This window comes from Talpa occidentalis, unplaced genomic scaffold (assembly GCF_014898055.3).
Source record: "Talpa occidentalis isolate TD23 unplaced genomic scaffold, MPIMG_talOcc4v2.1 talOcc4.2, whole genome shotgun sequence".
Taxonomy (NCBI): domain Eukaryota; kingdom Metazoa; phylum Chordata; class Mammalia; order Eulipotyphla; family Talpidae; genus Talpa; species Talpa occidentalis.
The window spans coordinates 38,787,042-38,813,464 of NW_023602073.1; the positions used below are offsets into that span (position 1 = coordinate 38,787,042).

Sequence of the window (26,423 nt, forward strand, 5' to 3'; positions counted from 1 at the left end):
TTCTTTTGCATGTAGCGACCCAGTTTTCCCAGTACCATTTATTGAACAAACTTTCTTTGCTCCAGTGCATATTCTTTGCTCCTTTGTCAAAGATTAGTTGACCATAAATCTGTGGGTTTATATCTGGATTTTCTATTTGGTTCCATTATGACCCTGATTATTTTCATTAAATATCTACATTTCTTTAATACACTTTGAACACACATTGGGTTATAAATATTATTCTAAATTAAATGAAAATATCTTTAAATTGTTTTTATTCCTCATGTAGTAAATCTGGAGAGCTATAACCTCTTAAACTTATACCGGGGTCCTGGCTAATTTGTAAAACTGCAGAGATCCTGAAACAAAAAAGCTTGAAAAATCGCTGTCCCAGTCCCTGGACAGGTCTCAGGGAGGCAACAGTGTGACAAAGGCCATGGAGCAGGAGAGGAGGGGGCAACAAAGTCCCAGGTATCTGGTGTGGTTCTCAGGGTATCAGCCCTGTGGGCTGTGCTTGGGGCAGGGAAGGTTTCACATCTCTCCCCCACACAGGGGTCAAGTCCTTTGAATACTGGTGACTCACCCCCAGATCTCACTCCCCATTGCCTGGAGGTCTCCAAAGACTCCAACCAGCATCACAGCTGCCACCAGTGTGGACTCAGAGTCTCCCCAGACCTCAAGAGCACCCCTCATGAGGCCCGCAACCCTCCTGCTGCTGCTCTCAGGGGCCCTGGCCCTGACAGAGACCTGGGCAGGTGAGTGTGGACTCTGGAGAGAAAAGGCCACTGAGGAGGGGGGTAGTAGAGGAACCTGGGCGGGGCAAGGACCCAGGAAAGACTCCTCTCCCCCACTGCTGACCCTGTTGTCGCCCTTGACCCCACTCTGCCCTGACCCCTTTCTGTCCCTCCCTGCCTCCTGCCTCCTCTGCCCCATTGAGTCTCAGCCTTCTCACCTGCTGCCCCATTTCAATCTCAGGAGCCCCGTCCCCCCCTCCCCTCTCGCCCCATCTCCTGGGGACCCGCGCGCGCGGGAGGAGGCTCATCCCGGGTCTCCCTTCCGGCCCCCAGACTCGCACTCCCTGCGGTATTTCTCCACCTCGATATCCCCGCCCGGCCCCGGGGAGCCCCGCTACATGGAGGTGGGCTACGTGGACGACACGCAGTTCGTGCGGTTCGACAGCGACGCGGCGGGGCCGAGGATGGAGCCGCGAGCGCCCTGGGCAGAGCAGGTTGGGCCTGGGTACTGGGAGGAGGAGACGCGGAGCGCCAAGACAAACGCGCAGATATTCCGAGAGAACCTGCGCGTCCTGCGCGGCTACTACAACCAGAGCGCGGCCGGTGAGCGGGGCGGGCCCGGGGCGCTCACGACCCCACCCCCGCGGGCGGGCGGGGACCCCGGGCCCGAGCGTCCCCCGAGGCGGGGGGACCCGCCGGACCCTCGACCCGGGACGAGCCCCGGGACGTTCCCCGCGAGGTTCCCGCGTCAGTTTCGGTTTATTCCCGGGTGGGGGGGAGCGGGGTGACGCGGGGTGACGGGGCGGGGACAGACTCTCACACCCTCCAGGAGATGTACGGCTGCGACGTGGGGCCCGACGGGCGCCTCCTCCGCGGGTACAGTCAGGTCGCCTACGACGGCGCCGATTACCTGGCCCTGAACCGGGACCTGCGCTCCTGGACCGCGCCGGACACGGCCGCTCAGATCTCCCGGCGCGAATGGGAGGCGCGCGGAGAGGCGGAGCGCAGGAGGATCTACCTGGAGGGCGTATGCGTGGAGTGGCTGCGCAGGTACCTGGAGCACGGGAAGGAGACGCTGCAGCGCTCAGGTAAGAGGAGCCCGGAGGTCTCCCAACCCCCTCAGGCCAGCACCAGCGGGGAGGATGTAGTCAGGGTCACAGCAGCGCCCCCTCTCTGGTCAGGGGAGGAGGAGGAGCGCCCCCACCCCATGCCACCCCCCCATCCCACCCCCCCTCCACCCCCACCCCCCACCCCCGGTTTCCTGACTCCTCAGAGGACCCCACTTTTCCTCAGAAGTTTTCCTCTGAGCCTGAGGGGAGACCAGCCCTGAAATCACCCCTCACTGATCCTCTTGACCAGCAGCCCTCTTGGGAACCATTAGTTTTTCTCTCAAGGTCTTGTTATTGGTCTGAGGACATTTTTCTGATCTGACTCTGCTTTTGTGAGTCCCCAGGTCAGGAGCAAAAGCCTGTGCTCTCCTCCTTAGAGAACTGCGTCCTCCTATCCAGAGTTGTCACCTAATTCTAGCATTTTCTAAGGAACAAGAGATTATCCCAGACTCCCCAGACCAGGCTGGTTTCTAGATTTTGTGCTTCCTCTTTCCAAATCCACTGTCCTGTCCAGTCTGAGGAGGGTCACAGGAGGGTTTTTCAGGGTCCATGAGAGAAAAACTCAAAGTGTGTAAGTTCTCACCCTTCTCCTCAGAGGCCCCAAAGACACAGGTGACCCGCCTCCCCACCTCTGACCAGAAAGTCACCCTGAAGTGCTGGGCCCTGGGCTTCTACCCTGCGGACATCACCCTGACCTGGCAGCGAGATGGGAAAGACCTGACCCAGGACATGGAGCTGGTGGAGACCAGGCCTGGGGGGGATGGAAACTTCCAGAAGTGGGTGGCTGTGGAGGTGCCTTCTGGAGAGGAGCCAAGATACACGTGCCATGTGCAGCATAAAGGGCTGCTGGAGCCCCGATTCCTGACTTGGGGTAAGAGGGGGATGTGGGCACAGAGCTTCTCAGGGACATCAAGAATCCTTCTGGAGACCTTCAGAGGGTCAGGATGAGGCCTGGGGCTCAGGGTCCCCCCTTCCCTTCCAGATCCCTCTCTTCAGCCCCCCGACTCTGCCGTGGACATCATTGCTGGCCTGGTTCTCCTTGGAGCTGTGCTCACTGGAACTGCGGTGGCTGCAGCTGTGATGTGGAGGAAGAAGTGCTCACATAGGGAAGGAAGTGGGGGGCATCATGTCCACTGGGGGCTTTGAGGCCACAGGTAGAACTAGCCCTACCTGGTAATGGGAACTACCATTGTAAGAGCAGGATGAGCACAGTGCAGGTTCTCTATGACCCGAGCTGATGCGTGAAGGAGGAGTCCAGGTGAAGGAGGAGTCCTGGAGCCCTCGGTGGCTTTTTCATGCTTTTGTTGAGTTTACCAGGTACAGGGAAGGCAGGGGTGTAGTGGTGGGGTCAGGAGGCTGGCAGGCACTGGGAGACCTCCCAGTCCCCAGCAAGTCTTCACACTTGGTTTTTTTTTTTTGTTGTTGTTGTTGTTGTTTTTTTCTCTTTCTGGACTGTCCTGCGTTTTCTCGTGGCCTCTGCTTCTCTGCTGGTGCTGCTCTCTCACTTGTCCTCCTTCTGGTGGTTCTGCTGTTCCCCTGGCGTTCCCGTGATGCCACCCTTATAAGTGCACTCTCAGCCCAGGTGTATCCCACCTATGCATGCCCACACCCTACTCCAGGTGCCCACCACCTGGCATGCATTTAATATAATGGCGGGAAGGCGAAAAACTTGATATGGATTTTACTTACTGTAGGGTCAGGAACAGGGCATGGAGCAGGTTTTCTGATCCAGCAGACCGGGTAAAGGAGGAGTCAGAGTCCTCAGTGGTTTTGCAGGTTTTTATTGGGATTACCAGGTACACGGCAGGCAGGGGTGCTGGGGGGCTGGTAGGCTGTCAGGCCTCCCAGCCCCCAGCAGGTCTTCACTCTGGGCTCTCCGGCCTTCTCTTGGCTTCTATTTCTCTTGCTTCTCTCTCGACTTCTGCTGGCATCCCTGTGAGTCCACCCTTACAAAACCCTTACAAACTCAGTCTTTCAGCCCAGGTGTACCCACTTCAGGTGCCCGCCATCAGGCATGCATTCAGGATCACAGGTTTCCCTCATCTGTCCTAATGGCAGGAGGGCAAAAAAGCCTGATACTTTTTCTTTACCCTACACTTACCCTACAACCATCCACACACGTGTGTTGGCCAGTCTGGAGGTGATTGCTAACCCTTTTTTGTAAAGCATTTTTGAAAATGAGTCACATTGTTCTCCTTGATAATTCTGGTGCTGGGGCCCTGATTCCAGTAAATGGCAGAGGAGGGGAAGGTTGCTGCTGAGGGCAGACCCAGGAAGCAGTTGGTCCAGTCCCCTCTCATCTCCTCTGTTCATATTTCCTGGTCCTGCCGTAAGTGTCCAGTCAGTTCTGGAAACTTTCCTGCGTTCCAGACTTGGGGATTCTGTTAGGGCTTCATAGCCTGACTTCTCCCTGGTCTCACATGGTGCTCCCTCCCACAGGAGGAAAAGGAGGAAGCTACACTGTAGGGGGCAGGACTGGGCCAGTGCAGGTTTTCTGATCCCATGCAGACCGGGTAAAGGAGGAGTCAGAGTCCTTATTGTTTTTTTGCAGGTTTTTTTTTTTTTTTTAAGATTGATTGATTGATTTATACAAGCATTGGGTACAGTCAGAAGCACGGGAGGGTGAGAGAATTCACCAGAGCCAGAGCGGGGAGCAGAACAGGCAGAAGGACCGAAGTACACTGCTGAGGGGAGCAGCGGGTGGCAGGAGAGGTCTGCGCGCCATGTGGGACCCTCCTCCAGTGGCCAGGGAGCAGCCGGGGATCAAACCGGCGCTGCAGATGCTGTGGGCAGCTTCGCAACCCATCGCTCAACCACTGCACCACTGGGGAGGCCCCTTTTTGCAGGTCTTTTATTGGGGTTCACCAGGCATATGGCAGGCAGGAGTGCTGGGGGGCTGGGAGGCTGACAGTGCTCCCAGCCCCCAGCAAATCCTCACTCTATCTGGGCTCTCTGGCGTTCTCTGCTTCTTTCTATGGCTCTGCTTCTTTCTTGGCTTCTCTTTCGGCTTCTGCTGCTGCTTCTCAGCTTCTCTCTCGGCTTCTCTTTCGGCTGCTACTGGCGTCCCCGTGACGTCGCTCTTAAAAGCACAGTCTCAGCCCAGGTGAATCCCGTCTACCTATGCCCACACCCTACTCCAGGTGCCCGCCATCAGGCATGCATTCAGGACCTCAAGGATCCATCATCTATCCTGATGGCGGGAGGGCAGAAAAGCCTGACATTTTCCCTTACCCTATATACACTCAGGTGTGATGGTCAGTGTGTGTAGGGTAAATTATTGTCAGGCTTTTCTTCCCTCTTGCCATTAAGATTGATGATGGATCCCTGCAGTCCTGAATGCATACCTGATGGTGGCCAACTGGAGTAGGGTGTGGGCATACATAGGTGGGATTTAGCTGGGCTGAGACAGGGCTTATAAGGGAGGCTTCCGGGAACAGAATCACCAGGAGAATGGCATGGGCCATGCTACCCATGCTGTCTGACAAGGTCCGGGTTTGGGGGAAATTTCTGAAAAGAAAACTCCATAGCTGGCTCCTGCTATTCCTTTCATTTGTTTGTGGCAGTTATAGTAACCATGGAAATTTTCTATAAGCTTCAGAATAACACAACGAGTGTTGGCACCAGTGCCAGTTTTGGCAGTGCACACCTCAGTAGTTTGAGAAATGAGCCTTCCAACACAATTGATAGCGAAACGGTTCCCAATAATTCTCCATGTCCTCCAATTTGTAATTCAGTTACCATGAGTAACATTGAGTTCTTTAATAAGCCACCCTTGATAGAGCTGTTGGAACCAAGCCCGGCAAAAGTCCCCACTAGCGAAGGCCCTGAGGCGCCCCGGGAGGCGAAATGGTCCAAGAGAAACACCCCACATACTGTTCCCATGGTACCGGGACCCCTTGGTTCTATATAGAAAATAGGAAGCCGCCCTCGATCTTACAATGCCTGCTTAGCCTTGTTTCAGTTACCTCGCTTGACCGCACAAATCACGTTGTGTGCAGCACCTGTTTCTATTTTCTGAATAACATACATCACCCAGGGAAATATGTAACCGAGTTAATGTAACCAAGTGACCAAGTTCATCATAGACTAGAAAAATTAAAAAAGGACTGTGCACTGTTAATGATCATTAATAATTTCTGAAACACTGTAAAAGTAAAATCAATCATGATTGCATGATGTAAGGATCAAATAATTTCTGATGTAAAAATAAAGCTCCGCTGAGGTTATCAGTGGGAGATGTCAAGTGTCAGTGTCTCCTCACTACCTCATCTACCTCATCTCCCCCTCCCCTCATCCCTCCATTGTGCCAACACCATCTCGTCCTGCAGGGACCCTGCCCTCGTTGGAGCTGGACTCCAGCACCCGCCTGCAGGGAGTGGGGCCCTGGAACTCCAGAATCAGCCCCCTGGTCCTCCAGGGGACACAGGCCTTGCTCTGCCCTCCTTTTGGCTTCCTGATCCCTCAGCATTGGGGAGTTGGGGAGGATGTTGTGGCTCAGGAAATAGGGGCGTCCTCCTAACCATCTGTCGTCTCCTCATCTCTCTCCTTCATCAGCCTGAGTGTGCGTGTTTGAGTCACACCAGCCCTGCACGGACAGGAAAGGCCCAGAACTTAGGTAACTTACTGGTCACTTACAGCGCCAGCCCCTCTGCAGTCCCACCAGGGGAGACAGAGACTCTCCCAGGCCCAGCCAGAGCCCATGTCACCCACACAGACCTTCCCCTCACAGTGTCCCCCATTCTGCCCCTTCCCTGCCTGGTCTTCTCTGGTTCCCCCACAACTCCTTTTGGACCCCATACCCTAGCCCCATTTTCACCCTCTGCTTCATTTCCAGGAGCCTCCCCATCTTCCTAGCCACAGCCTGGGGGCGCTCCTCGGCCCTCCCCTCATTCAAGGATGGAGAATTTTTCTTTAAAGTTTTGTTTATTTATGCACACAAGAACTGGAGTGTAGGCCAGAGATGCAGGGGCATGAGAGGATTCACCAGAGACAGAGTGGGGAACAGAACAGCAGATTGACCGAAACACACTGCTGAGGGGGGCAGTGAGTGAGACAGTCAAGATCTGCTGCGCCATGTGGGTAGCTCCCTGGCCGGCTGGGGAATCGAACTCATGCTGCAGAGGCTGTGGATATCTCCACAGTGCTGTGCTTAACCCCGTGCACCACCAGGGAGACCCATCAAGGATAAAGAATGATTTAAATATGTATATTTTTTCCTTACATCATGGGTCATCTTTCCACAGTTATTGTTCCTATTCGGTGCGGCCTTTCCACTTCCTTCCCATACCACCACCAGCTCCCCCATGTTTCTCCCCAGTTCCGATCACTCCCGCACCCCCTCTGCTGCAAGATGTGGATGGATGGTCGCCCTCAGGCCTTGCCTTTTTTCCTGGAACCTTGTCCTTTTCCTGGGCGAGGACCTGGGCTCCTGGGTAGAATTGAATGTTAATTCCCAGGAGGTGCTTTCACCCCTGGAAGCAGAAGCAGAAACAAAGTACAGAGTCTGGAGTCCAAGGATCCATCCGAGACTGAAGGAACCTCTGTATTTGGGGGATCAGCCCATAATCTGGGAATCAGCTGTTTTGACCTGGAAACCCGGTTTTGCCTCTTTTGTCCATGGGACTAAGAAAATTTGGGGACTTCTGACCTGACACAGGACTTGGGCGCCCCCTTGTGAGCAGATCCCTGTCCTGCCGCTGGGGGCCCAGGGAGCCTGGGGAGGGCCTGGCTGAGCAGGAGAAAGGGCGGCTCTGGGCTCCTGTGCTCAGCCCTGTGGCCACACGGGGGCGCTGCCGCGCTGCTCCGGATTCTGGTGGCGCCGCCAGGACGGGGCGGGGGCTGAGGTGGGCAGAGTTGGGGATCCTGGGGGGCGGCGGCGTGGGGGTGAGATGCTCTGTGAGGAGTCAGAGCAGCAGGGCTCAGAGGAGAGGAGACTCCGGAGCCTGCCCTGGGTGTGAGGGTTCCAGCTTTTCTCCCAGAACCCCTCTCTCCAGTCCCAGGACAGCGATACCTGGGAGAACTGGAAAAGAGAAAATTTTTTCCTTCTATAACCTATTAAATATTGAGAGTATTTAAAAAAATAACATTTAAAGAATACTGTTCGATTTACAGAAAAGTTGCAAAAGTAGTACAGTTCTTGTTTATCCCACACCATCTCCACTTTGTTTACTCTTCCTACATGAGTACAGTTTTGTTTTTTAAAGATTTTATTTATTTATACAAGAACCGGGGTACAGGCCAAATGCTCAGAAGGGTGAGAGGGGAGACAGAGGGGAGAAAGAGTGGGGAACAGAACAGGCAGACTGACGAAATACACTGCTGAGGAGAGCAGCGGGAGAGACAGGAGAAGTCTGCTTCGCCATGTGAAACCCTCGCAGCCGGCCAGTATTGAACCTGCACTGCAGAGGCTGTGGACAGCTTCACAGGGCGTCGCTCAACTGCCTACGCCACCAGAGGAGGTCCCAGTTTTGTTTTTTTTTTTTTTTTTTTTTTACAACTAATGCAGCAATGTTGACATAATTACTAAACGCCATACTTTAATTAGTTTTTGCTAATATTCATTTTATGCTGCATAATCCCATCCAGTTTGCCTGGATGACAGTTTCTCAGACTTTCCTTGTTTTTATAACATTGACACTGGTGAGGAGTGATGTTTGGGAGAAGTGTTGGGGTCACAGATGGGGGTTCTTGGATCACATCTAAGAAAAGCTTCACCAGGGTCCTCTTTTTCAGTGGTGTGGACACACATATACACACACACACGGAAAGAATAAGATGCTTGTGCAGACACACTTGGCAGAAATTGTTGCACCTGAAGAGGGCAGGTGTGTTAGGTCAGGTCCCAGAAAGAGGCAACCTTGGGAGCAGAGCTGCATGTTCCTGAGGCAAAAAGGGCACTGAGGTAGTGTTCTGGTTGGGAGGGGCTCATTCTTTTGTGCAATTGTCATGTCTTTAAATTAATTACTTCTACAGTGTGACTAGGCTGATTTGTCAGGAGCAGCGATTCTCTGCAATGGCTCCATCCCCACATCCCACCTCTAGTCTGCACCTCCTTGTACTTCCTGTAGCATCTTGTAGTGGCAGGAAGGGCACAGAGCAGGATCTCCATCATCTGAGCAGATGGGTGAAGGAGCAGTCCTGGAACCCTCAGTGGCTTTTTCAGGCTTTTAGTGAGTTTACCAGGTACACAGCAGGTGGACTGCTGGGGCGCCAGGAGGCTGCCAGGACTCCTAGCCCCTGGCGAATCTTCACTCTTTCTGGGCATTCTCTCATGGCCTCTGCTGGTTCTCCTCTGGTCTCTCTTTTGCTCTGCTGGCATCCCGGTGACTCCGCCCTTATAAGCCCAGTCTCTCAGCCCAGGTGTACCCACCTTTGCATGCCCACACCCCACTCCAGGTGTCAGCCATCTTTTCCATTTCTTTAGATACTGTTGTCTTTGGAAGAAAGTCATTATGGACAGCTCACACTTACAGGTGTTCTGCTATAAGCATTTACATGCATGCAGGGTTTTATGCAAATTTAAGTTTCTAATTGGTTGTGTAACTAGCTGGGGCAGTGATCGCTGGGCTGTATGTCAAGTTTTTGGGTTTTCAAAGAAAACCCAAAAAATCTTCCACAGTGACTGCGCCATTTTGCATTCCGGCCGGCAGTGAGGAGGCACCTGTTGTCCACATCCTGGGCAGCACCTGAGCAGAGTTTGCATTTTTCACTCCCTACCAGGTGTGATGGCGTCACTGTTGTTCTTTTTGTCTTTCCCTAGTGACCTGTGTTGCTGAGCATCTGTTCATGTTCTTCCTTGTCGTCTGTGTCTCTTCTTGGTGACGTGTCTGTTAAAGTCTTTTGTCCATTTTTCAAATGAGGCACCACTCATTTACAACACTGTTGTTGTCCCTTTTAAAATTGGGTTATTTCTTTCTGATCATTGAGCTTTCAGTGTTGTTTTATAAATTCTAGAGAAATGATAAATTGCTAACTGGCTTTGAGCAGATGTCCTGGCTGACTGGGATGTTGGGAGGATGGAGGGGAATGACTTAATTATGTGTCTCCCTGAGTGTTATTTAAATGTTCTTGCATGTGTGTGAAATATGCTTTCAAAAGTAAATTACACTACACTGTTCAACTTACAAAACTCTTCACACATCACGTCCAAATCACATGTTAAGACCAGATGGACATGTACGTGTGTTACCAGTGATGGACCAGCATGTCATAGTTGCCAAAGTCCTGGTGTTGTCCATTCTGTGGATGTTGGACAAACCTGTTCCATCATTATAATAGCATGCAGAGTATTTTCACTACCCATAATTTCTTTTGTGCTCCAAGGAAACAAAAGCAAAAAGAAACCAATGGAATCACATCACACTAAAATGCTTCTACATAGTGAAGGAAACTGTCATTAAAATGAAAAGACAATATTGAGTTAGAGAAAATATTTGCATCTCATATATCCAGAAGGAGTTACTATCCAAGATCTACAAAGAACTCCAAAACAAGAAAACAACCCAACCAAAACAGAGGCAGAAGAGCTAAATAGGTACTTTTCTAAAGAACACACACATGTGGCAAATAGGTACGTGGTTAAATGTTTATCATCATGTGCTATCAGGAAAATGCCAATTAAAACCACAATGAGTTACCACCTTACACCTGTGAGAATGGCCCATTGAAGGGTGTGGAGGAAACGGAACTCTGGTACATGGTGGGTGGGAATGGAATCTGCTCCTGTTAGTGGACAGAATGAGGGGTTCCCCTAACCCTCAAACCTACACACTCTACATGGGATCTGTCATCAGCTGCATAAAGACAAAACATTCTCTAATGTGTAAGACCTTTGTAAAGGCCAGGACTGGACACAGTGCAGGTTTTCTGATCCCATGCAGACCGGGTAAAGGAGGAGTCAGAGTCCTCAGTGGTTTTGCAGGTTTTTTATTTGGGGTTCACCAGGCATATGGCAGGCAGGGGTGCTGGCTGGGGGGCTGGGAGGTTGGCAGGCCTCCCACCCCCCAGCAAGTCTTCACTCTATCTGGGCTCTCTAGCGTTTGTTCTGCTGCTTCTCGGCTTCTGCTTCGGCTTCTACTGCTGCTGCTGCTGCTACTGGTGCTGCTGGCGTCCCCCCGTGACGCCACCCTTAAAAAAGCACAGTCTTAGCTCAGCTGAATCCCATCTACCTATGCCCACACCTTATTCCAGGTGCCCGCCATCAGGCATGCATTCAGGACAAGGATCCATCATCTATCCTGATGGCGGAAGGGCAGAAAAGCCTGATATTTTCTTTACCTTACAACTTTTAATAGAAAAGAACTTTAATACACTTAGTGTGCGATAAAGAATTAGTGTGCTATAGTGAAAGAGAAAAGAATACAGTTAAAATAGTTGCCAAATGAAGCACCCAAAATTACCCAACCCCCAAGTGGGTAAATACCCAGCCAAACAGGCTTGGATCAAAGCAGGCCCACTGAGTCCCGAAAGCCTGCCACAGTCTAAGGCACCTACTGGTAGAGACCCATGAGACAGGGGCAGGAGGGGCCAGGTGAGTCTTGAAGGAAAAGAGGAAAATCAAAATCCACATCAAGATAACAGCTGCCATTGTCAGCCTTCCCATGGGTCCCTCACCCACGTCTTTGTCTCTTTCATGTGTCTCTTTCCATGTCCTGAACTCCCTGGCACAAGTCCAAGCCTGAGAAGCAAATGTGGTTTCTTCTTCATATATCTCTTTGCTCCACTTATACCTCCCCTTCTGTAAGTTCTCATCCCTTCTCACCTCCACCTTTCCTTGGGCGGGGCAGGAAACCTGGAACCTCCCTTTTCTATGGATACCACATGGGGTACAGTCCAGCCCCAATGGAAAACAAATGACAGTTCCTCAAAATATTCAAAATAGACCTGTCCCATGGTCAAGCATTCCATTTATCCAAGAAGGTAAAACATTATTTCCAAGGAATATGCGCCTCCTATGGTCACTGCAGCACTGTCTACCATAACCAAGTGATGGAGACAACCTAAGTGCCTAACGGCAGATGAGGGGATAAAGAACACAAGCTATCTACACAGTGGAATACTACTCAGCTGTGAAAAGGATGAAATACTGAATTTGCAGCAACATGGATAGATGTGGATGGGATGATGCTAAGTGAAAAAGTTTGAAGGAGAAAGTTAAATACTGGATGATTTCATTCATATGTGGAATATAAGGAAACAAAGCAGAGCCAGATGAAACAAAACCAAACCAAACTCTAGAAATATGAGTGCAGAATTGAAGCTATAAGGTGGGGGTAAGAGCAGGAAACAAGGTAGGAAGAGGGCCCAATGGGCTATGGTGGAGGACTATGGGGGCCCTTTGGTGTGTGTGATGTGGTAACAAATATCTGAAGCGGGGTGACCCTGTGCCTCTGAACACATACAGTGTGTAAACCAATGCTAACTCAATAATACAATGAGGGAAAAAAGAAAAGTTCTTAAGCAAAAGAAAAAAAGTAAATTGTCTCCTCCATCAATCACTGACCTCAGGACTTTGCCTTCGCCTCCTCACTGTCACGCAGGGTGAGGGGCTGGTTTCCCACAAGGGCAGAGGCAGGAGGTGCAGGGACTCCTGGGGCTGCTCAGACCCTGCTGAGTAGAGACACTGCAGAGAGGGCGGCTCTGAGGGGAACCAGAGACAGAGGGCCAGAGTAACCCCAGTGCTGAGTGAGGATCTGGTTCCCAAGGAGAGGGGAGTGTGTGTGTGTGTGTGTGCGTGTGTGTGCGTGTGTGTGTGTGTGTGTGTGTGTGTGTGTATAACAGGAACAACAAGATACACAACATAAGATGATGGGAAGTCAATTAACATTAAGTCCCAGAATAAATTAATTGAAATCGCACACAAAGAATGTCAGTACAACACCTCAGTAAACACAGTTCCAAGGAAAAGCCATTTTTGAGCAGGACTGTAAAAATTGGACCTGAAAAAGAGGAGGAGGCTTAGAAATATCTCATGGTTGCCTTGAGGTGTAAGGAGCTGGGCAAGACACAGCTTCCAGGCCCCTGCTAGGATGTGGTGGCACCTTCACCCCTGGCAGCTCCCTCCACCAAACCCCAACTTTCATAGAAAACCCACTGGCCTCAGAATCAGGGGGCACCATGGGCTGCAGCTACTTTCTCTCTAGACCAGAGCTGGAGGGAGTCCCACAGGGGGAGGGAGGAGTGTGTGCCCTGCTGGCCTGGCCCAGGGGCAGGATTAGCCCGGGTCACCCCAGTTACTGAGCTGAGCCTTTGTCTTCAGTCCAGTAAGGGAGCAGGGTCCACCTCAGCTCCTAGTGGAAAGTATAATGTTAGGTGGGTGAACTGATGTTTATTTCTCATTCTGGGGCTCTCTCATGTTCCCAGGGTAACCCTCCATGTACAGCAGGGAGAGGATCTCAGGTCAAATGCAGGCTGGTGCCCCCAAGTCTCTACCCAATATTGTGTTCAGGATGAATCTCCTTGTATTCATGGCCACATTGGAGGAGAACACAGAAAGGTAAGTATCATTACAGTGTTTGCTACTGGGATGGGAGGTAAGATTTTTACTATGAAAGTTCTTTTATTTCTGTTGTTGCTGCAACAATGTTGTACAATCACACACACACACACACACCCTGGGAGAGGGAGAAAGTGTTGAATTGAGTTTTCATGATGCAAAAAAAAAGAAGAAAAAGGCAATAATGAAAATAAGACAAACATCTGCATGGATTATTCAGTTTAAACCATGATGCCCTGGAAGTTGTCAGATACCATGATTCCAGCGTAACTAATGACCGTGGGGAATGAGACTCAGAAGCCCAGCCCAGGCCACACAGCAGGAGACCCAGGGTTCTGACCACCCAGGGCCCCCTGCTGTGGCAGCTGCAGTGAGGAAGGGTCTCAGAGCTGAGGCCTCAGTGTGGTCACATGTACTGGAGACATCCAGAGTGAGGGTTGGGTCCTCTTAGTGACAGGTGCCTACTACTTGCCCAGGTAGCTCTTCTATTGACAAGTCAAATTTAAAAAAAATCCTCCTGATGTTGCTCTGGTGATGAAAGCAGGTGAGATGGGAGAGAAAGTGGGGGTGATGACAGCCTCTGTGAGCCCTCCCTGCCTGGTGTGGGGAGCAGAGAGACGCTGGTGAGGGTCCATGTTGAGGAAGGCCTGGGGTGTCTTGGGGAGCAGAGACAGGAGAGGGTGAGAGTGTGCAGGGCAGGGAGGAGGCTCTTGCAGCCTGACCAGTGCAAGTGTGGTCACCTCCTCCCTGACCGTCTCCTCTGCCCTCCGTTTTTTCCCCTTCCTTACCCGCCTTGTGGGACAGTCATGACAAGGCCGCGACTGGACCCTCCTGGCAGAGGGGACCTGCAGCGTCTGCCTGGAATACAGGGGCCCCTGGGCCACAACTTCTGTGGCCACAGCTTCTGCCAGGCCTGTCACAGCCGAGTCACTCTCAAACTCACCGAGGGGCCACGTGCTGTCCACACTGCCAGGAGCCACTCAGGAGGGAACAGCAGCCCCAGTGGGTTTGTGCTCTGGGGACAGATTGTCCTCTGGGGGCAGAACTGGCCAGTGGTCATTTTCTAGCAGTTACATTAAATGAGGACCCCTGCCACCTGGTGCAACCAGTGGGATGTGACCAGCTTTGCTGCGGCCGCTTCAGCAGCAAGGTTTGACACAAGCCACGGGGAGAGAGGCCCATGGTGTGCCCAGCCCCAAGCTCAGCGTGCAGTCTGTGGGCATCCCTGAGCTCTGGCAGCACTGACCTGGGCTGTGCTGTGGCAGGTGGTAGACCGGCCTGGTGGGCTGTGATAGAGGGGAGCCTGGCTGCTCAGGTGAGCGTCTGGCCCTGATGAAGCCCACTCCCACTGTGATCCCTGATGCTGTGGGGGAAGGGGACTTTACTGTGTGCAGACTGTGGTCCTGTCTAGTGGGCTCTGAGTGACAGCGGCCTGCACTCTAGAGTGAGACTACCTGACCTCAGGCATCTGGATACGCTGGCAGGTGTTTCATTTATGAATACAGTGCCAGAATTGTAAATGGACCAATCAGATTCATGCTCTCACAGGTACCATTGAAGGTTTATGAAACCATGCAGGGCTCTAAATGGACCAATCTGATTGGAGCTCCACTGGCACCAACCAAAGAGCTCGGATTATAAAGGAACCCCTCAGGCTTGAAAGGTGGCACCCTGAAGAGGATACAAGCCAGAGCAGGAGCCAGATTGAGCCACTCAATAGATGGCTGCAGGTCAGATTTGTAAGTACTCCTAGAAAGATCTTTGTAAAGACCTCTGCAGACTTCAAAATCTAAATATATTTTTGAGACTTTTCTGGAGACTTGATCACTATAACTCCCTCTGGCCCTGCCTCTAACATCGCCTGCAGAGAGCATCGTCAGTCTGTCCCTGGTGGGTTTTTTTTTTTTTTTTTTTTAAGATTTATTTATACAAGCACTGGGTACAGTCAGAAGCGTGGGACGGTGAGAGAATTCACCAGAGCCAGAACAGGGAGCAGAACAGGCAGGCTGACAAAGTACACTGCTGAGGGGAGCAGCGGGCGGCAGGAGAGGTCTGCATGCCATGTGGGACCCTCGCCCGGCAGCCGGGGATCGAACCGGCGCTGCAAAGGCTGCAGGCAGATTCGCAACCCAGCGCTCAACTGCTGTGCCACTTGGGAGGCCCTGTCCCTGGTGTTTCTAAAAGAGCTGTTTGCAGATGGCTTATGCCCAGCCTCTCTAAGGCTGTTTGCTGTTGGTACAATGGCATCTCTACGAGCTGTGACACTGGCATCTCTGACACCAATGCCTGCTGACCATCACTGATGACCAGTATCCAGCCTCCTCTGAGAGCTGTCCACCACGTCTGATCCTCCGGCACCATCTCCTGGCACTGTTGCATCTGCACAAGCTTTGTTGAGGCAGTGAGCAATCCCTTCAGCTCCGGTGCTAGAACCAAACCCCCATCTGCACCCGTATGTGTGAACCCTGTGGTACAGGACAGGCTTCTGCAGCGTGTCCTGCAGGGGCTGGAGCGCACAGTCACACCGCTGCGGGCAGGGGTGGTGCAGAGGGAGTGGAGGGTTTCAGCTTTGATCATCAGGGAAAAGGGGGTCATCAGAAAAGTAGGCCTCAGAAGGCGGGGGTGCTGAGGCGGGGCAGCTGCTAACCAGCTCGCTGCCTGGGACACCTGCTAAAGAATGGGAAGATGGCTCCTGCCATGGGGGGGATCCAGGAACTTGGAGGGTGACCCTCTTGGAGGTCAGTAAGTACTTCTGTACTGGGGATGGGAGGTGGGATACTGTTTGAATCTCATTTAGGTGAGGCCAAGACCTTGTGTTCTCCCACTACCTGATATGTTCCTACTTTGCAGAGGAAAAAGAAGAGGCCTGCAACATTTTTTAAAAATTTTATTTATTTTGTAGAAGAACTTGGGTATAGGCCAGAGGTGCCGGGCTGGGTGGGTGAGAGGACCCACCAGAGACAGAGTGGGGAGCAGAAGAGGCAGACCCACTGCTGAGGGGAGCAGAGGGGGAGACAGGAGAGGTCTGCTGCGCCATGTGGGTAGCTCCCTGGCCAGGGATGGAACTTGTGCTGCAGTGGTGGCCCATAGCTTCACAGAGCTGAGACTTAAGGCCTTGCGCCACCAGGGAGGCCCTCATTTCACTTTTTAAAGTTATTCTTTGAATCACATTAGATTTACAGAAATGCTGTGAAGCTAGCACAGAGGTCTCTTACCCCTTTCACCCAGTTTCTCTTGATGTTAACATCTAACAAAGCTATGCTAAGGCCGAGAAGCTAACGCTGGTATAATACCATTAGCTACACTATAGACTTATTTTGGATTTCACCCGTTTTTCTACACTCTTCTGAGTTCTTACCTGTTTCCATGACCTTGAAAGCTGTGAAGAGTACTGGACAGATACTTTGTACAATGTCAGTCTTTCGAGTTTGTCTGAAGTTTTCTTATGATTAGATGGTGGTTGTGAGGTGTGGGGGAGAAAACCAGAGGGGAAGCGCCCTCCTCACATGCCCAGCCCCCCGCAGTGCGATAGCCCCAGGGTCCTCACGGCAGTCACCACCACCCTGGCCACGCGAGAGAAACTGGAGACTGAGTGAGCTGCCCACCGCAACTCTCTTCCCCCACCCTCACCACGCCACCATCTTCCTCCCAAAGCAATGCCTCTTCCCTCCCCAGCCCAGGGCTTCTGAGGGCCAGAGCAGGAAGGTGGCTCCACAGCTCCCTGCAGGAGTCTGGCTAACTGAGCCCCTCCATTCCCACCGCAGCCTGAGTGCCTGCCCCGTGCAGCCTTGTATGCACAGAGTCTACCCAGAAAGGTGTCCCCGCAAGTCCCTGTGTGCCTCAGTCTCCTGCTTCAATTTTGCTCAATTGTCACCCAGTGGGGCCCGCCCTGACCACCCTGTTTGCAAGTGCCCCTCCCATCTGCTTGCCTTGGGCGTCCACCCTGCAGGAGTTTTCCTCCATCTCCTGTCACTTTCTGACACACTGTACAGGGGCCTTTTCCCAATACAGGCTCAACAACACCCACCCCACATGCCCTTCCACAGTGTGACACCGCCACCGCCTACCTAGGGCTGTGACCACCTCCCTCCCTTTGATCTTTGAAGAACTTTGGGACAGCTCTGAGGTTCTGACACCAGATCCCCTGTGGCACTGACTTGTCCAGAGGGGGCACTCCCTCCTGGAGCCCAGGAGCCGAGCTGGGAACAGCCAAACCATGCAGTTAGCAGCCCCAGTGAGCCCCAGCCCACAGTCTGCACCTCCTGGGTGTTCCGGAGCACTGCACCCACTGCCCGTGTACATGGAGCAGAGAAGCTGCCCACTGACCCTGGCACCCCGCAGAAGGGGGAGAATGAAAGATGCATTTATTTGGGGCATTGTTTGTTACCAAGTGATGGACAAGAACACATAGCACCCTTCACTCCTCTTGCAATGTTTTCATTTGTTGTCTGTCTTCCGGTCAGATGGAAGCATCAGGAAAGCGGTTTTTTTTTTTTTTTTTCTGATTTCATGACATGATCACCAGGCCCAGAACCATGCCTGGCACAGAATAGTCACTGAGCATCATGGATGAGTACATGGATATATGCTGTGACAGTCCCTTAAAGCTGGTACATCTGAGACTGAAAGGGAGAGTTGCCTGGATTTTGGTTTGGAAGTTGCCTTGGTCTGCTCGGGCTGGGTCATCAAATACACACACGAGGGGGTTGGACAGAAATATGTTTTCTAGCAGCTGGAGGCTAGAAGTCAGAGATCAAAGTGCTTGGAAACTGGTTTCTGAGGAGGGTTCTCTTCCTGACTTGTAGCTGGGACTTTACAACATGGCCTCACGTGGTGTTTCCTCTGTGTGTGTGCATGTGTGTGCACACAAGTTGAGGGGAGAGATATTTCTGATATTTCTCATAAGCACCAGTCCTGTCAAGTTAGGGCCCCAAGCTATGACCTCATTTAACCTTAGTTATATTTTCAAAGGCTGTATCTCCAAGTACAATCATATTGAGGGATAGGACTTCAATATATGACTTTTGGGGGACACAACTGTTCAAAATGGGCATTTCTTGAGGTTTGTGTGTGTTTGCTACCATCATTTCATCTCAGTTTCCTTAGCCTCTCACCACACAGCAGGGAAGACAGGTGGTGCCGGCCACCACCTGTCTCTGATGTCTCTTGGGCCAGGAAGTGTGTCCATCTGGTTGGGGGTCACGACACTGTTGCCCAGATGGCAGTTGAAGTGATGCTGCAGCAGATGGAACTCTCGGGAACAATCTCCTGGCTTTTGAACACCTTGTCCATTTGGGCTACGATAACAGAACATCATAAACTGACATATACACAACAGAAATATATTTCTCGGATTCTGAGAAGTCCAAGATCAAGGTGCCAGCAAATTCCAGTGCTCCCTTCCCGATTCACAGCCAGCTGCCCTCCCTCTGCGCCCTCACATGATGGGCATGGTGAAGAGCTCTCTGGAGTGTCTCCCAGGAACATAATCCCATTAATGAGACCATACCTCATCACATAATCATCCCACAAGGTCCCACCTCCAAATACCATCACACTGGGGATCAGAATTCAGTGCATGAATTGGATGGAATACAGTTACTCTCTGCACACCCCCCCCAAGCTCTGGGTCTCTCATCAAGGTAGAAAAGACATCGGGGTGGGGGCTGCGGAGCTCCTAAGCTTAAGAGTTGGGGTTGGCAAAGAGTCGGGCCTGAGGACCCAGCCTGTGGGTGCAGGTCCTCAAAAGAGAGGGAACCCCTTGAGCTGCAGCTGAGGAGGGTGTCGGAGCTGCTGCTGGGATGTGGCTGTGGGGCACTTGCTGGGGTCTGTCACTGATGCTGTAGCCTCAGTGGTGTCAGTGGCTGCTGCAGGTCAGCACAGGCCCTCGGGTCCCTGGCCTGGTTGTCACAGGGGAGGAAGGGACAACTGGGACCATGACAATCAGTTACTGGGGAGGTCGTCCACAGGGGGTGGGAGCCTGGAGACCCCTGGAATTTGGGACCAGGGCTGGTCCCTGCAGGGGTGACACAGCATCTCCCCTTTTCTCTCTAGGGCCCAGAACCTGAGACCCTTTCCAGACTGCCCACAGCTGTCTCCCAAGCTGGGCAGTTCTCTTCCCTGGCTCCTCCTCTCCCCTCCTATAACTTCTGCTCCTTTCACATCCTTATTTTTGTTCTATCCTTACTTTCCTGGAGTGTCCCCAGGTTGCCCCAGGACCTAACACCCCAGGTGCTCTCAGCAAGAAGGCAATAAAAAACTAAGTCTTACACTAAAATTCATTGTTTCAGCTAAACAATAACCTAACACAATTGATAGTCACCAGAACATTCCCATCAGCTAAAGCTTAAGCAAAGAAAGAACTTTTCTTATTCTCATGGCCTTCACACCAGGGGCGGCTGCTACTCAGCTATCAGAACTTTCTCTACCTAGAAACTTCTTAACTCAAATAGTTTCATTTAAAAACTTTCCCAAGAAACTGCAAGGGAAGGCAAAAAAGAACTTACAATAATAGTTGTATTGTAATGCTTGTCAGGCATGTTTAATAAACCATCTCCCATCGTCAAGTGGGCCAAATTGTTTAATAATTAGTTTTTAAGAGATAATTTTCCGTGCCGTTTATTTACTGTATATTGATGTATATAATGTAGTGCCTGATGTGCCTTTTGGAAAATTTTTCTCCTTTTATGACCAAGAACAAAAAGTGAAGGGATGTTAGATCTTCAGCCCCACGGTGTAAGGCACAAGGAATCTTCGGCCCCACGGTGTGAGGCCCTTTGACTTCGGCCCCATGGTGTGAGGCCCTTTGACTTCGCTGCTTGCCAGTAGTTTATCTGGCTGGGGCTACAAGGCCTCCTGCAGCACTGCACACCCCTATTCTGTCTCCTCTCACACATCTCCTGAACCCCTGAAACCTTCCCACTACGGTCCCTGGAGTTCTCAGGCCAGGATCAGTAAAATCGCCAAAGCCCTCCTCAGGATGTGCCTTCACCTCGCAGCTCTGATAGAAACTTGGTCCCCTGAGGACACGGCTCCTTGCAGGGCCTGTCCTGCGGGTGCTTCTTCCCCCACCAACATTGTACCTGGGGGCTGGCAGGTGGGTGGGGTCTTTGCTCATCACTGTCTTCAGGCCTTTCTCCCTCACACCCCCTAAGGTGTCCTCAGATCAGGCCCCGTCACCCTCGCTGCTGCTGTTCTCTGGACCCCCAGCCATTCCCCACTTTCCTCCACATTTCCAGCTTGTGGTGCACCTCACTGTCTCCACAGTGCCATTTAAAACCACAGGAAAGATGTTATTTTTTTTATAGAATGCTAACTGAATAGAGTCAGTTCTTGAAAAGCTTAGTTCCTAGATTGGAGTTAACCATTTCCGTCTGGATCACAGCAAAATTGTTCTCTTGATGGTAAACTAGGTGAATAGAGCGAGGCAGGAGGCTCACACTATTCTGGAAGTGAAAGCAATTTCATTAGGCAAATATTTTTGAAGATGATGTGGAGTAAGAATTGGAATTTCAGCATTCTGAGGTAACGTCCTGGCCTGTGTGGTTCTATTTGCCCTTTGAACTCACAGAGCTTTCTTTTCCTTGGGACAGTGTCTACAGCTATTCAGATGGGCCAGCATTTGATCTGCTGACTTTGGTGAGCCTTCAGTATACCCTGTAACTGAACTGGGCTGTCCCAAATCCCTGGAAATAAGAACTGCTCATCTTATATCCAGAAAGTTTAGAAAGCACCCAAAAGTGCAGTTGCTGTGTGCCCAGGCAGACTACAGGGGTTCCCCTGTGACGCTCAAGTTTTTACAAGGTCGTCAAAAGTGAAAGAAAACATCAGCCGGGCCTATTTTAGGGGCTGTGCCCTGTGTGTGTGTCTGGACAGGACACCCGTGCTCCCCTTCTGAGGAGCAGAGGATCACTGTGAAAGCCTCACCAGCACAAACACAGTATCAGAAGGCAAAAAAAAAAAAAAAAAGAAACAAAGAAAAAACTTTTGAGTTAAAAAAAAATCAATAGGGTAAAACAATTGGCATTTTAGTCAATATTGTTCACAATCTTAACAAACTAACATTAAAATATTTATTTTTTAAAAAAGATTTTATTGGGCCTCCTCGGTGGCACAGTGGTTGAACGCTGGCTTGCTAAGCTGCCTGCAGCCTCTGCAGCGCCAGTTTGATCCCCGGACACAGGGTGAGGGTCCCACGTGGCGAGCAGACCTCTCCTGCTGCCCACTGCTCCTCTCAGCAGTGTATTTTGTCGGTCTGCCTGTTCTGTTCCCCGCTCTGGCTCTGGTGAATTCTCTCAGCCTCCTGCATTTCTGACTGTACCCAGTGCTTGTATAAATAAAGAAATAAATCTTTAAAAAATAAATGAAAAATAAAAATAAAAAAGATTTTATTTATTTATTTTTATGTAGAAGAATGAGGTGTAGGCCAGTGATGCAAGGGGGGTGAGAGGATTTTACCAGAGATAGGGTGGGGAACAGAACAGGTGGATTTACTGAAATACACTGCTGAGGGGAGCAGCGGGTGAGAGAGAAGAGGTCGGCTGTGCCTTGTGGGTTAGCTCCCTGGCAGGGGATCAAACTCAAGCCTTAGGGTGATAGCACTGAGACTTAACTGCCAGGCCACCAGGGAGACCCCAAAACATCTATTTTTAATCATGTTTTATTCAGCTACCATCCTTTACAAAACTAGATACAATTTCAGGAGCACAGTTTTACACCTCGAGATATATGTATTTTCTTCCCTCACCCCCCACCAAAGTCCTAGTGCCTAACACTGTCAGTTCACCCCCCTCTACCTCTGCTCCCGCCCTTCCCAATCTCTGGTAGCCACCATATCTCCAGAGTCTAAGGGTTCATGTTACTGTGTTTTGTCAGTTTGTTTGCTTTGATTATTTATATTCTGCACATGAGCAAAACCATCTGATAATTGCTATTCACTTGTTGACTTAAATTTGAAACTTAAGGGCATCCCTCATGGCACAGGGGTTAAGTCTCACCACTGTGAACTTAACAGCAGCCACTGCAGCATGAGTCCGATCCCTGGCCAGGGAATTGACCCATATGGCACAGCAGACCTCTCCTGTCTCTCCCGCTGCTCCCCTAAGCAGTGCATTTCAGTCAGTCTGTCTGTTCTGCTCCCCACTCTCTCTGGTGAATCCTCTCACAACCCCTTATCTCACCTCTGGCCTGCACCCCAGCTCTTATATGCATAAACAAATAAATCTCTAAAAAAATTGAAACTTAAATAAGAAAAACAATATTATCTTAAGGCATTATGGTTATGACATCCATGTCTTGAAACTATTTGATCTAGCTAAACTATGTTCTCAACTTTGTGGCAATTATTTGTAGGGCAAATTATTAAAGGCAACTGTAAGAAAACTTACAAATATTATTGTATTTCCTTGCTCTGTCTCAAATTTTAATTCATTACCTTCTAAAAGTGAAATTTTAAATGTGAAAGACAAATACTCCCATAAAAGAAACATTGATTTAAAAGTCCTGAAACAAAATAAATAAATAAATAAATAAAAATAAAAATAAAAGTCCTGAAACAGGGCTTCCCTGGAGGATTAGGGGTTAAGTCTCAGTGCTAGCATTGCTGTGGCCTGAGTTCAATCCCCGGCCAGGGAGCTACCCACATGGTGCAGCAGACCTCTCCTGCCTCACCCACTTCTCCCCTCAGCAGTGTATTTCAGTAGATCCACCTGTTCTACTCCTCACTCTGTGTCTAGTGAATCATCTCACCCCCACGCCTCTGATCTACACCCCAGTTCTGCATACAAAAAAGTCCTGAAACAATATTTAATTTTAAGTTTTGTTTTAATATGTACACAAATTCTTTGATAATCCTCCCCTCCAGAGGTGGAGCTTAATTCCCTCCTGTTGAGTGTGCGCTATACTTAACAAATCACTTCTGACAGAGTGAGGCTGATGTCTGTGTGTGCTTGTGGGTCTAGGTCATAAAACTCGCTGCAATTCCCACCTTGGTTCCACAATCCCCTCCTTCCCCATCTCTCTCTGTCTCCACTCACTGGGGGAAATTAGTCACTTCAGTAGTTATTGCCTTATGGAAAATTGCACATGGCTAAGAACTAAGCCTCTTGGGAACATTCAGGAAGGAACTGAGACTTTCCCAACAGCCACGCAAGTTAGCCATGTTTCATAGTCCCACAGCCCAGGTCAAGCCATCGGATGATACAACTGTGGCTACAACTAGACAACAACCTTGAGAGAGACCCTGAGTGAGAAGCACTCAGTTATAACTGTTGTAGTGCCGGGAAGGGCACAGAACAGGATCTCTATAATCGGGCAGATGGGTAAAGGAGGAGAGTCCTGGAACCCTTGGTGGATTTTTCGGGCTTGAATTTACTGGGTACTTGGCAGGCAGGGGTGCCGAGGGCTCCAGGACTCTCCTTTACCCATCTGCTTGGATCATAGAGAACCAGCTCTGTGCCTTCCTGGCACTATACCTGTCCTTGATTTCTGACCCTGGGAAACTGTGGAAGGTAATACACATTTGCTTTGAGCTGCTAACTTTTGTGTGATATATATAACATGTAACAAATATAGCATCTAACAAATGAATGTATTATATTACATTTGCTCTAACTTAATCATAAATTTTAAACATGGGCCTTCCCATTAGGTCAGGGGGTCTGCAGTGCCCCTTGGATTTGCCAGGGTGGAACCAGTGAGCTATCCTGACATAACTCAGCTTCATTATTAGGTAACACATCTTAGTTCAGGCTGAGAGCCAATATGGTTTGAGCAAAGAGCAGACAAACACACCTTAGCCACCGTCTCTTGCTGCAGTTGAGAGGCCCTGGCCTCTTGCCAGTGCAAGTGCCATTTCCATGGCACTTGGAAGATGGGAGTTTTTTTTGCACTTTCCCTCTATCAGATTTTGACTCACAGCGACCCCTCTGGTATGAGAACGCACATCTTTTTCTTTGGCATGATACTGGTTTTGGAGGGTGAATGGGCATGATCAGGTTTTGCCACCGCCCTCCATTAGCATCCAAGATCCACCCCTGTGGTCTTACATGCGTCCCTGATGGCGGCACCTGGAGCGTGGTGTGGGCGTGCATGAGTGGGTGCACCTGAGCCAGAGACGGATCCTATAAGGGTGGTGGTAGACGATGGGGCTGCAGAGGATTCCCCGCAGTGGATGCAGTAGAGACTGGTGAGGAGACCGCAAGGGAACACCTGAGAGCCCAGAAAGAATAAAGACTTACTGGGGCGAGGCGGCCTGCCAGCCTCCTGGCCGCTAGACGCCCCTGCCTACCCTGCCCTGGTCACCTCACTACAAATAGTGTAGAAAGATCATTAAAAGGCTGAAAAAGCCACCAAGAGATCCAGGACCCTCCTTTTTCCGTCTGTCTGGATCCTAGAAAACCTGCTCCGTGACTTGCTGGCGCAACAATGGTGTAGTCGGCAGGATGATGGGATGCAGACAGGTATGCAGCCTCCAAAGACCTCGGGAGGGACTGAGGGGTGCAGACCGTGAGCCTGTGACAACGCTGGAGATGCCATGGCAGCACAGGAAGTGACCAAACTGTTGGAGCTGTGGGAAGAGCTAAGATGCTGCTGGAGCACAGGAGGTGGATGAGGTCCAGGAGCTGCGGGATGAGACCTTGAGTGGAGGAGGAGACAGCCCACGAGGACCAGCCCACGACCCCTGAGGAAGCAGAGTCATCAGGGAAGAAAGAGGACCATGATTCATAATCTGGAGCTCTTCCTGTGCCAAAGCCAGGGAAAAGCTGATGGACTTGGACTAACAATCCCGTCAGAAGGCTGGGGGACACTGGCAGGATGATGTTATGTTTATGGGCCCCAGGGGTGGATGGGATTCTGTGTACATCTCAGGAGATGAAAATCAAGGCATGGCCAGTGGGTCTTGGTGGCACGGCCAGTGGGCCTTGTGTGAGGTTCTCTGCGGCCAGGCAGAGGAGATGGATCCAAAAGCCAGTTCAGACGGGGCAAAAGCTGGTGCTAAGATTAGGAAGCCCAGAACGGTTGTTTAGTAGCTGAAAGGACGCTAAAGAAGGCAGGGGAGCCTGTTAAAACCACCTGTGGGTGATGCCCTGTTCGTTTTTGAATAAGGGAGAGGAGCTGAGGCTCCGACCTTGGGGGATGTGTGGGGAATGTGGCTTGTGGTGGTGACCACAACCGAAGAGGGGACCTGAGAGAGGCCCGCATGCGGAGCTCTCTATTCACGGGTCCCCACCCATGTGAGTGGCCTGAGTGCAGTCTCAGGCCAAGTGCAGTGAGGTGACCAAGTGCAGAGCTGGCAGGGGATCCCAGGGTCTGCCTGTCACTCTGGTGGCTGCGAAGGTTGAGTGTTGGAGTGACAGCAGTGAGTACCCCTGGGGATTGTGTGGTACCCCAAAATAGTATACATTGTATCACCCATTTCAGAATGAGCGCATCCTGGGGGTGGATGTGGTGTGTGTGGCTTGTGGCTGAGACCACAGCCAGAGAAGGCCAGGAAGCCTGACGGCTCCTGGAATGTGAGGGCAGATGCTGTGAGTGAAGAGTGGTTCCCCCTCGCATAAGCAGCGCCTTCAGCAGCAGAATTGGTGGATCATCTGCTACGACAATAACCTTGTCTTTTTACCCCAAGGTTGGTGCCCTGCCTGGGCTTAGTTGCATTCTGTTGTATTTTGGTGCATTGCTATGTTCATTTGTATTGTTTACTTTCTTGGGTCATGGCTGCAGTGTTCATATTCGCCAAAGGAAACTATTGCATATGTTGTATGGTGAAAAACCCTGAGGGGTGGACTGTAGGGTGAATGGAATCCCTGAGGGGTGGATTGCAGGGTGAATGGAAGTGATGAAGTTTTTTCCTTCCCTCCTGCCATTAGCATCTGTGATCCACTCCTGGAGTGCTGTGCCGGCGTGAGTGAGTGGGCACACCTGAGCCGAGACTGAGTATATAAACGGGGAGTCACAGAGGACCATGCAGCAGAGTGCAGCAGAGACCAGCAGAGAGACCACAAGAGAATGCCAGCGAGCCAAGAGAGAGTAAAGATTCACCTGAGGCTGGGACACCTGCCAGCCTCCTGGCCCCTGGGATCCCCTGCCAGCTCTGCACTTGGTCAC

The 26,423-nt window shown here is 50.9% G+C and overlaps 1 protein-coding gene across 1 annotated transcript; it reads left to right on the top strand.

Moving 5' to 3' along the window:
* Window positions 1–557: 557 nt before the first annotated feature.
* On the top strand, window positions 558–6,151 carry LOC119252056 (saoe class I histocompatibility antigen, A alpha chain-like). The gene is made up of 5 exons (XM_037519278.2): window positions 558–737; window positions 1,050–1,319; window positions 1,529–1,804; window positions 2,421–2,696; window positions 2,808–6,151. The coding sequence occupies exons 1-5, from the start codon at window positions 674–676 to the stop codon at window positions 2,969–2,971; spliced, it is 1,050 nt and encodes a 349-aa protein (XP_037375175.1). The 5' UTR covers window positions 558–673; the 3' UTR covers window positions 2,972–6,151.
* Window positions 6,152–26,423: the final 20,272 nt, after the last annotated feature.

Excerpts from the sequence above, each read along its gene's own strand:
- LOC119252056 (XM_037519278.2), top strand. The coding sequence starts at position 674 with ATGAGGCCCGCAACCCTCCTGCTGCTGCTCTCAGGGGCCCTGGCCCTG. Across the intron at positions 1,320-1,528 it reads CTACAACCAGAGCGCGGCCG|ACTCTCACACCCTCCAGGAG; the intron begins GTGAGCGGGGCG and ends GGGCGGGGACAG. Across the intron at positions 1,805-2,420 it reads GGAGACGCTGCAGCGCTCAG|AGGCCCCAAAGACACAGGTG; the intron begins GTAAGAGGAGCC and ends CCTTCTCCTCAG.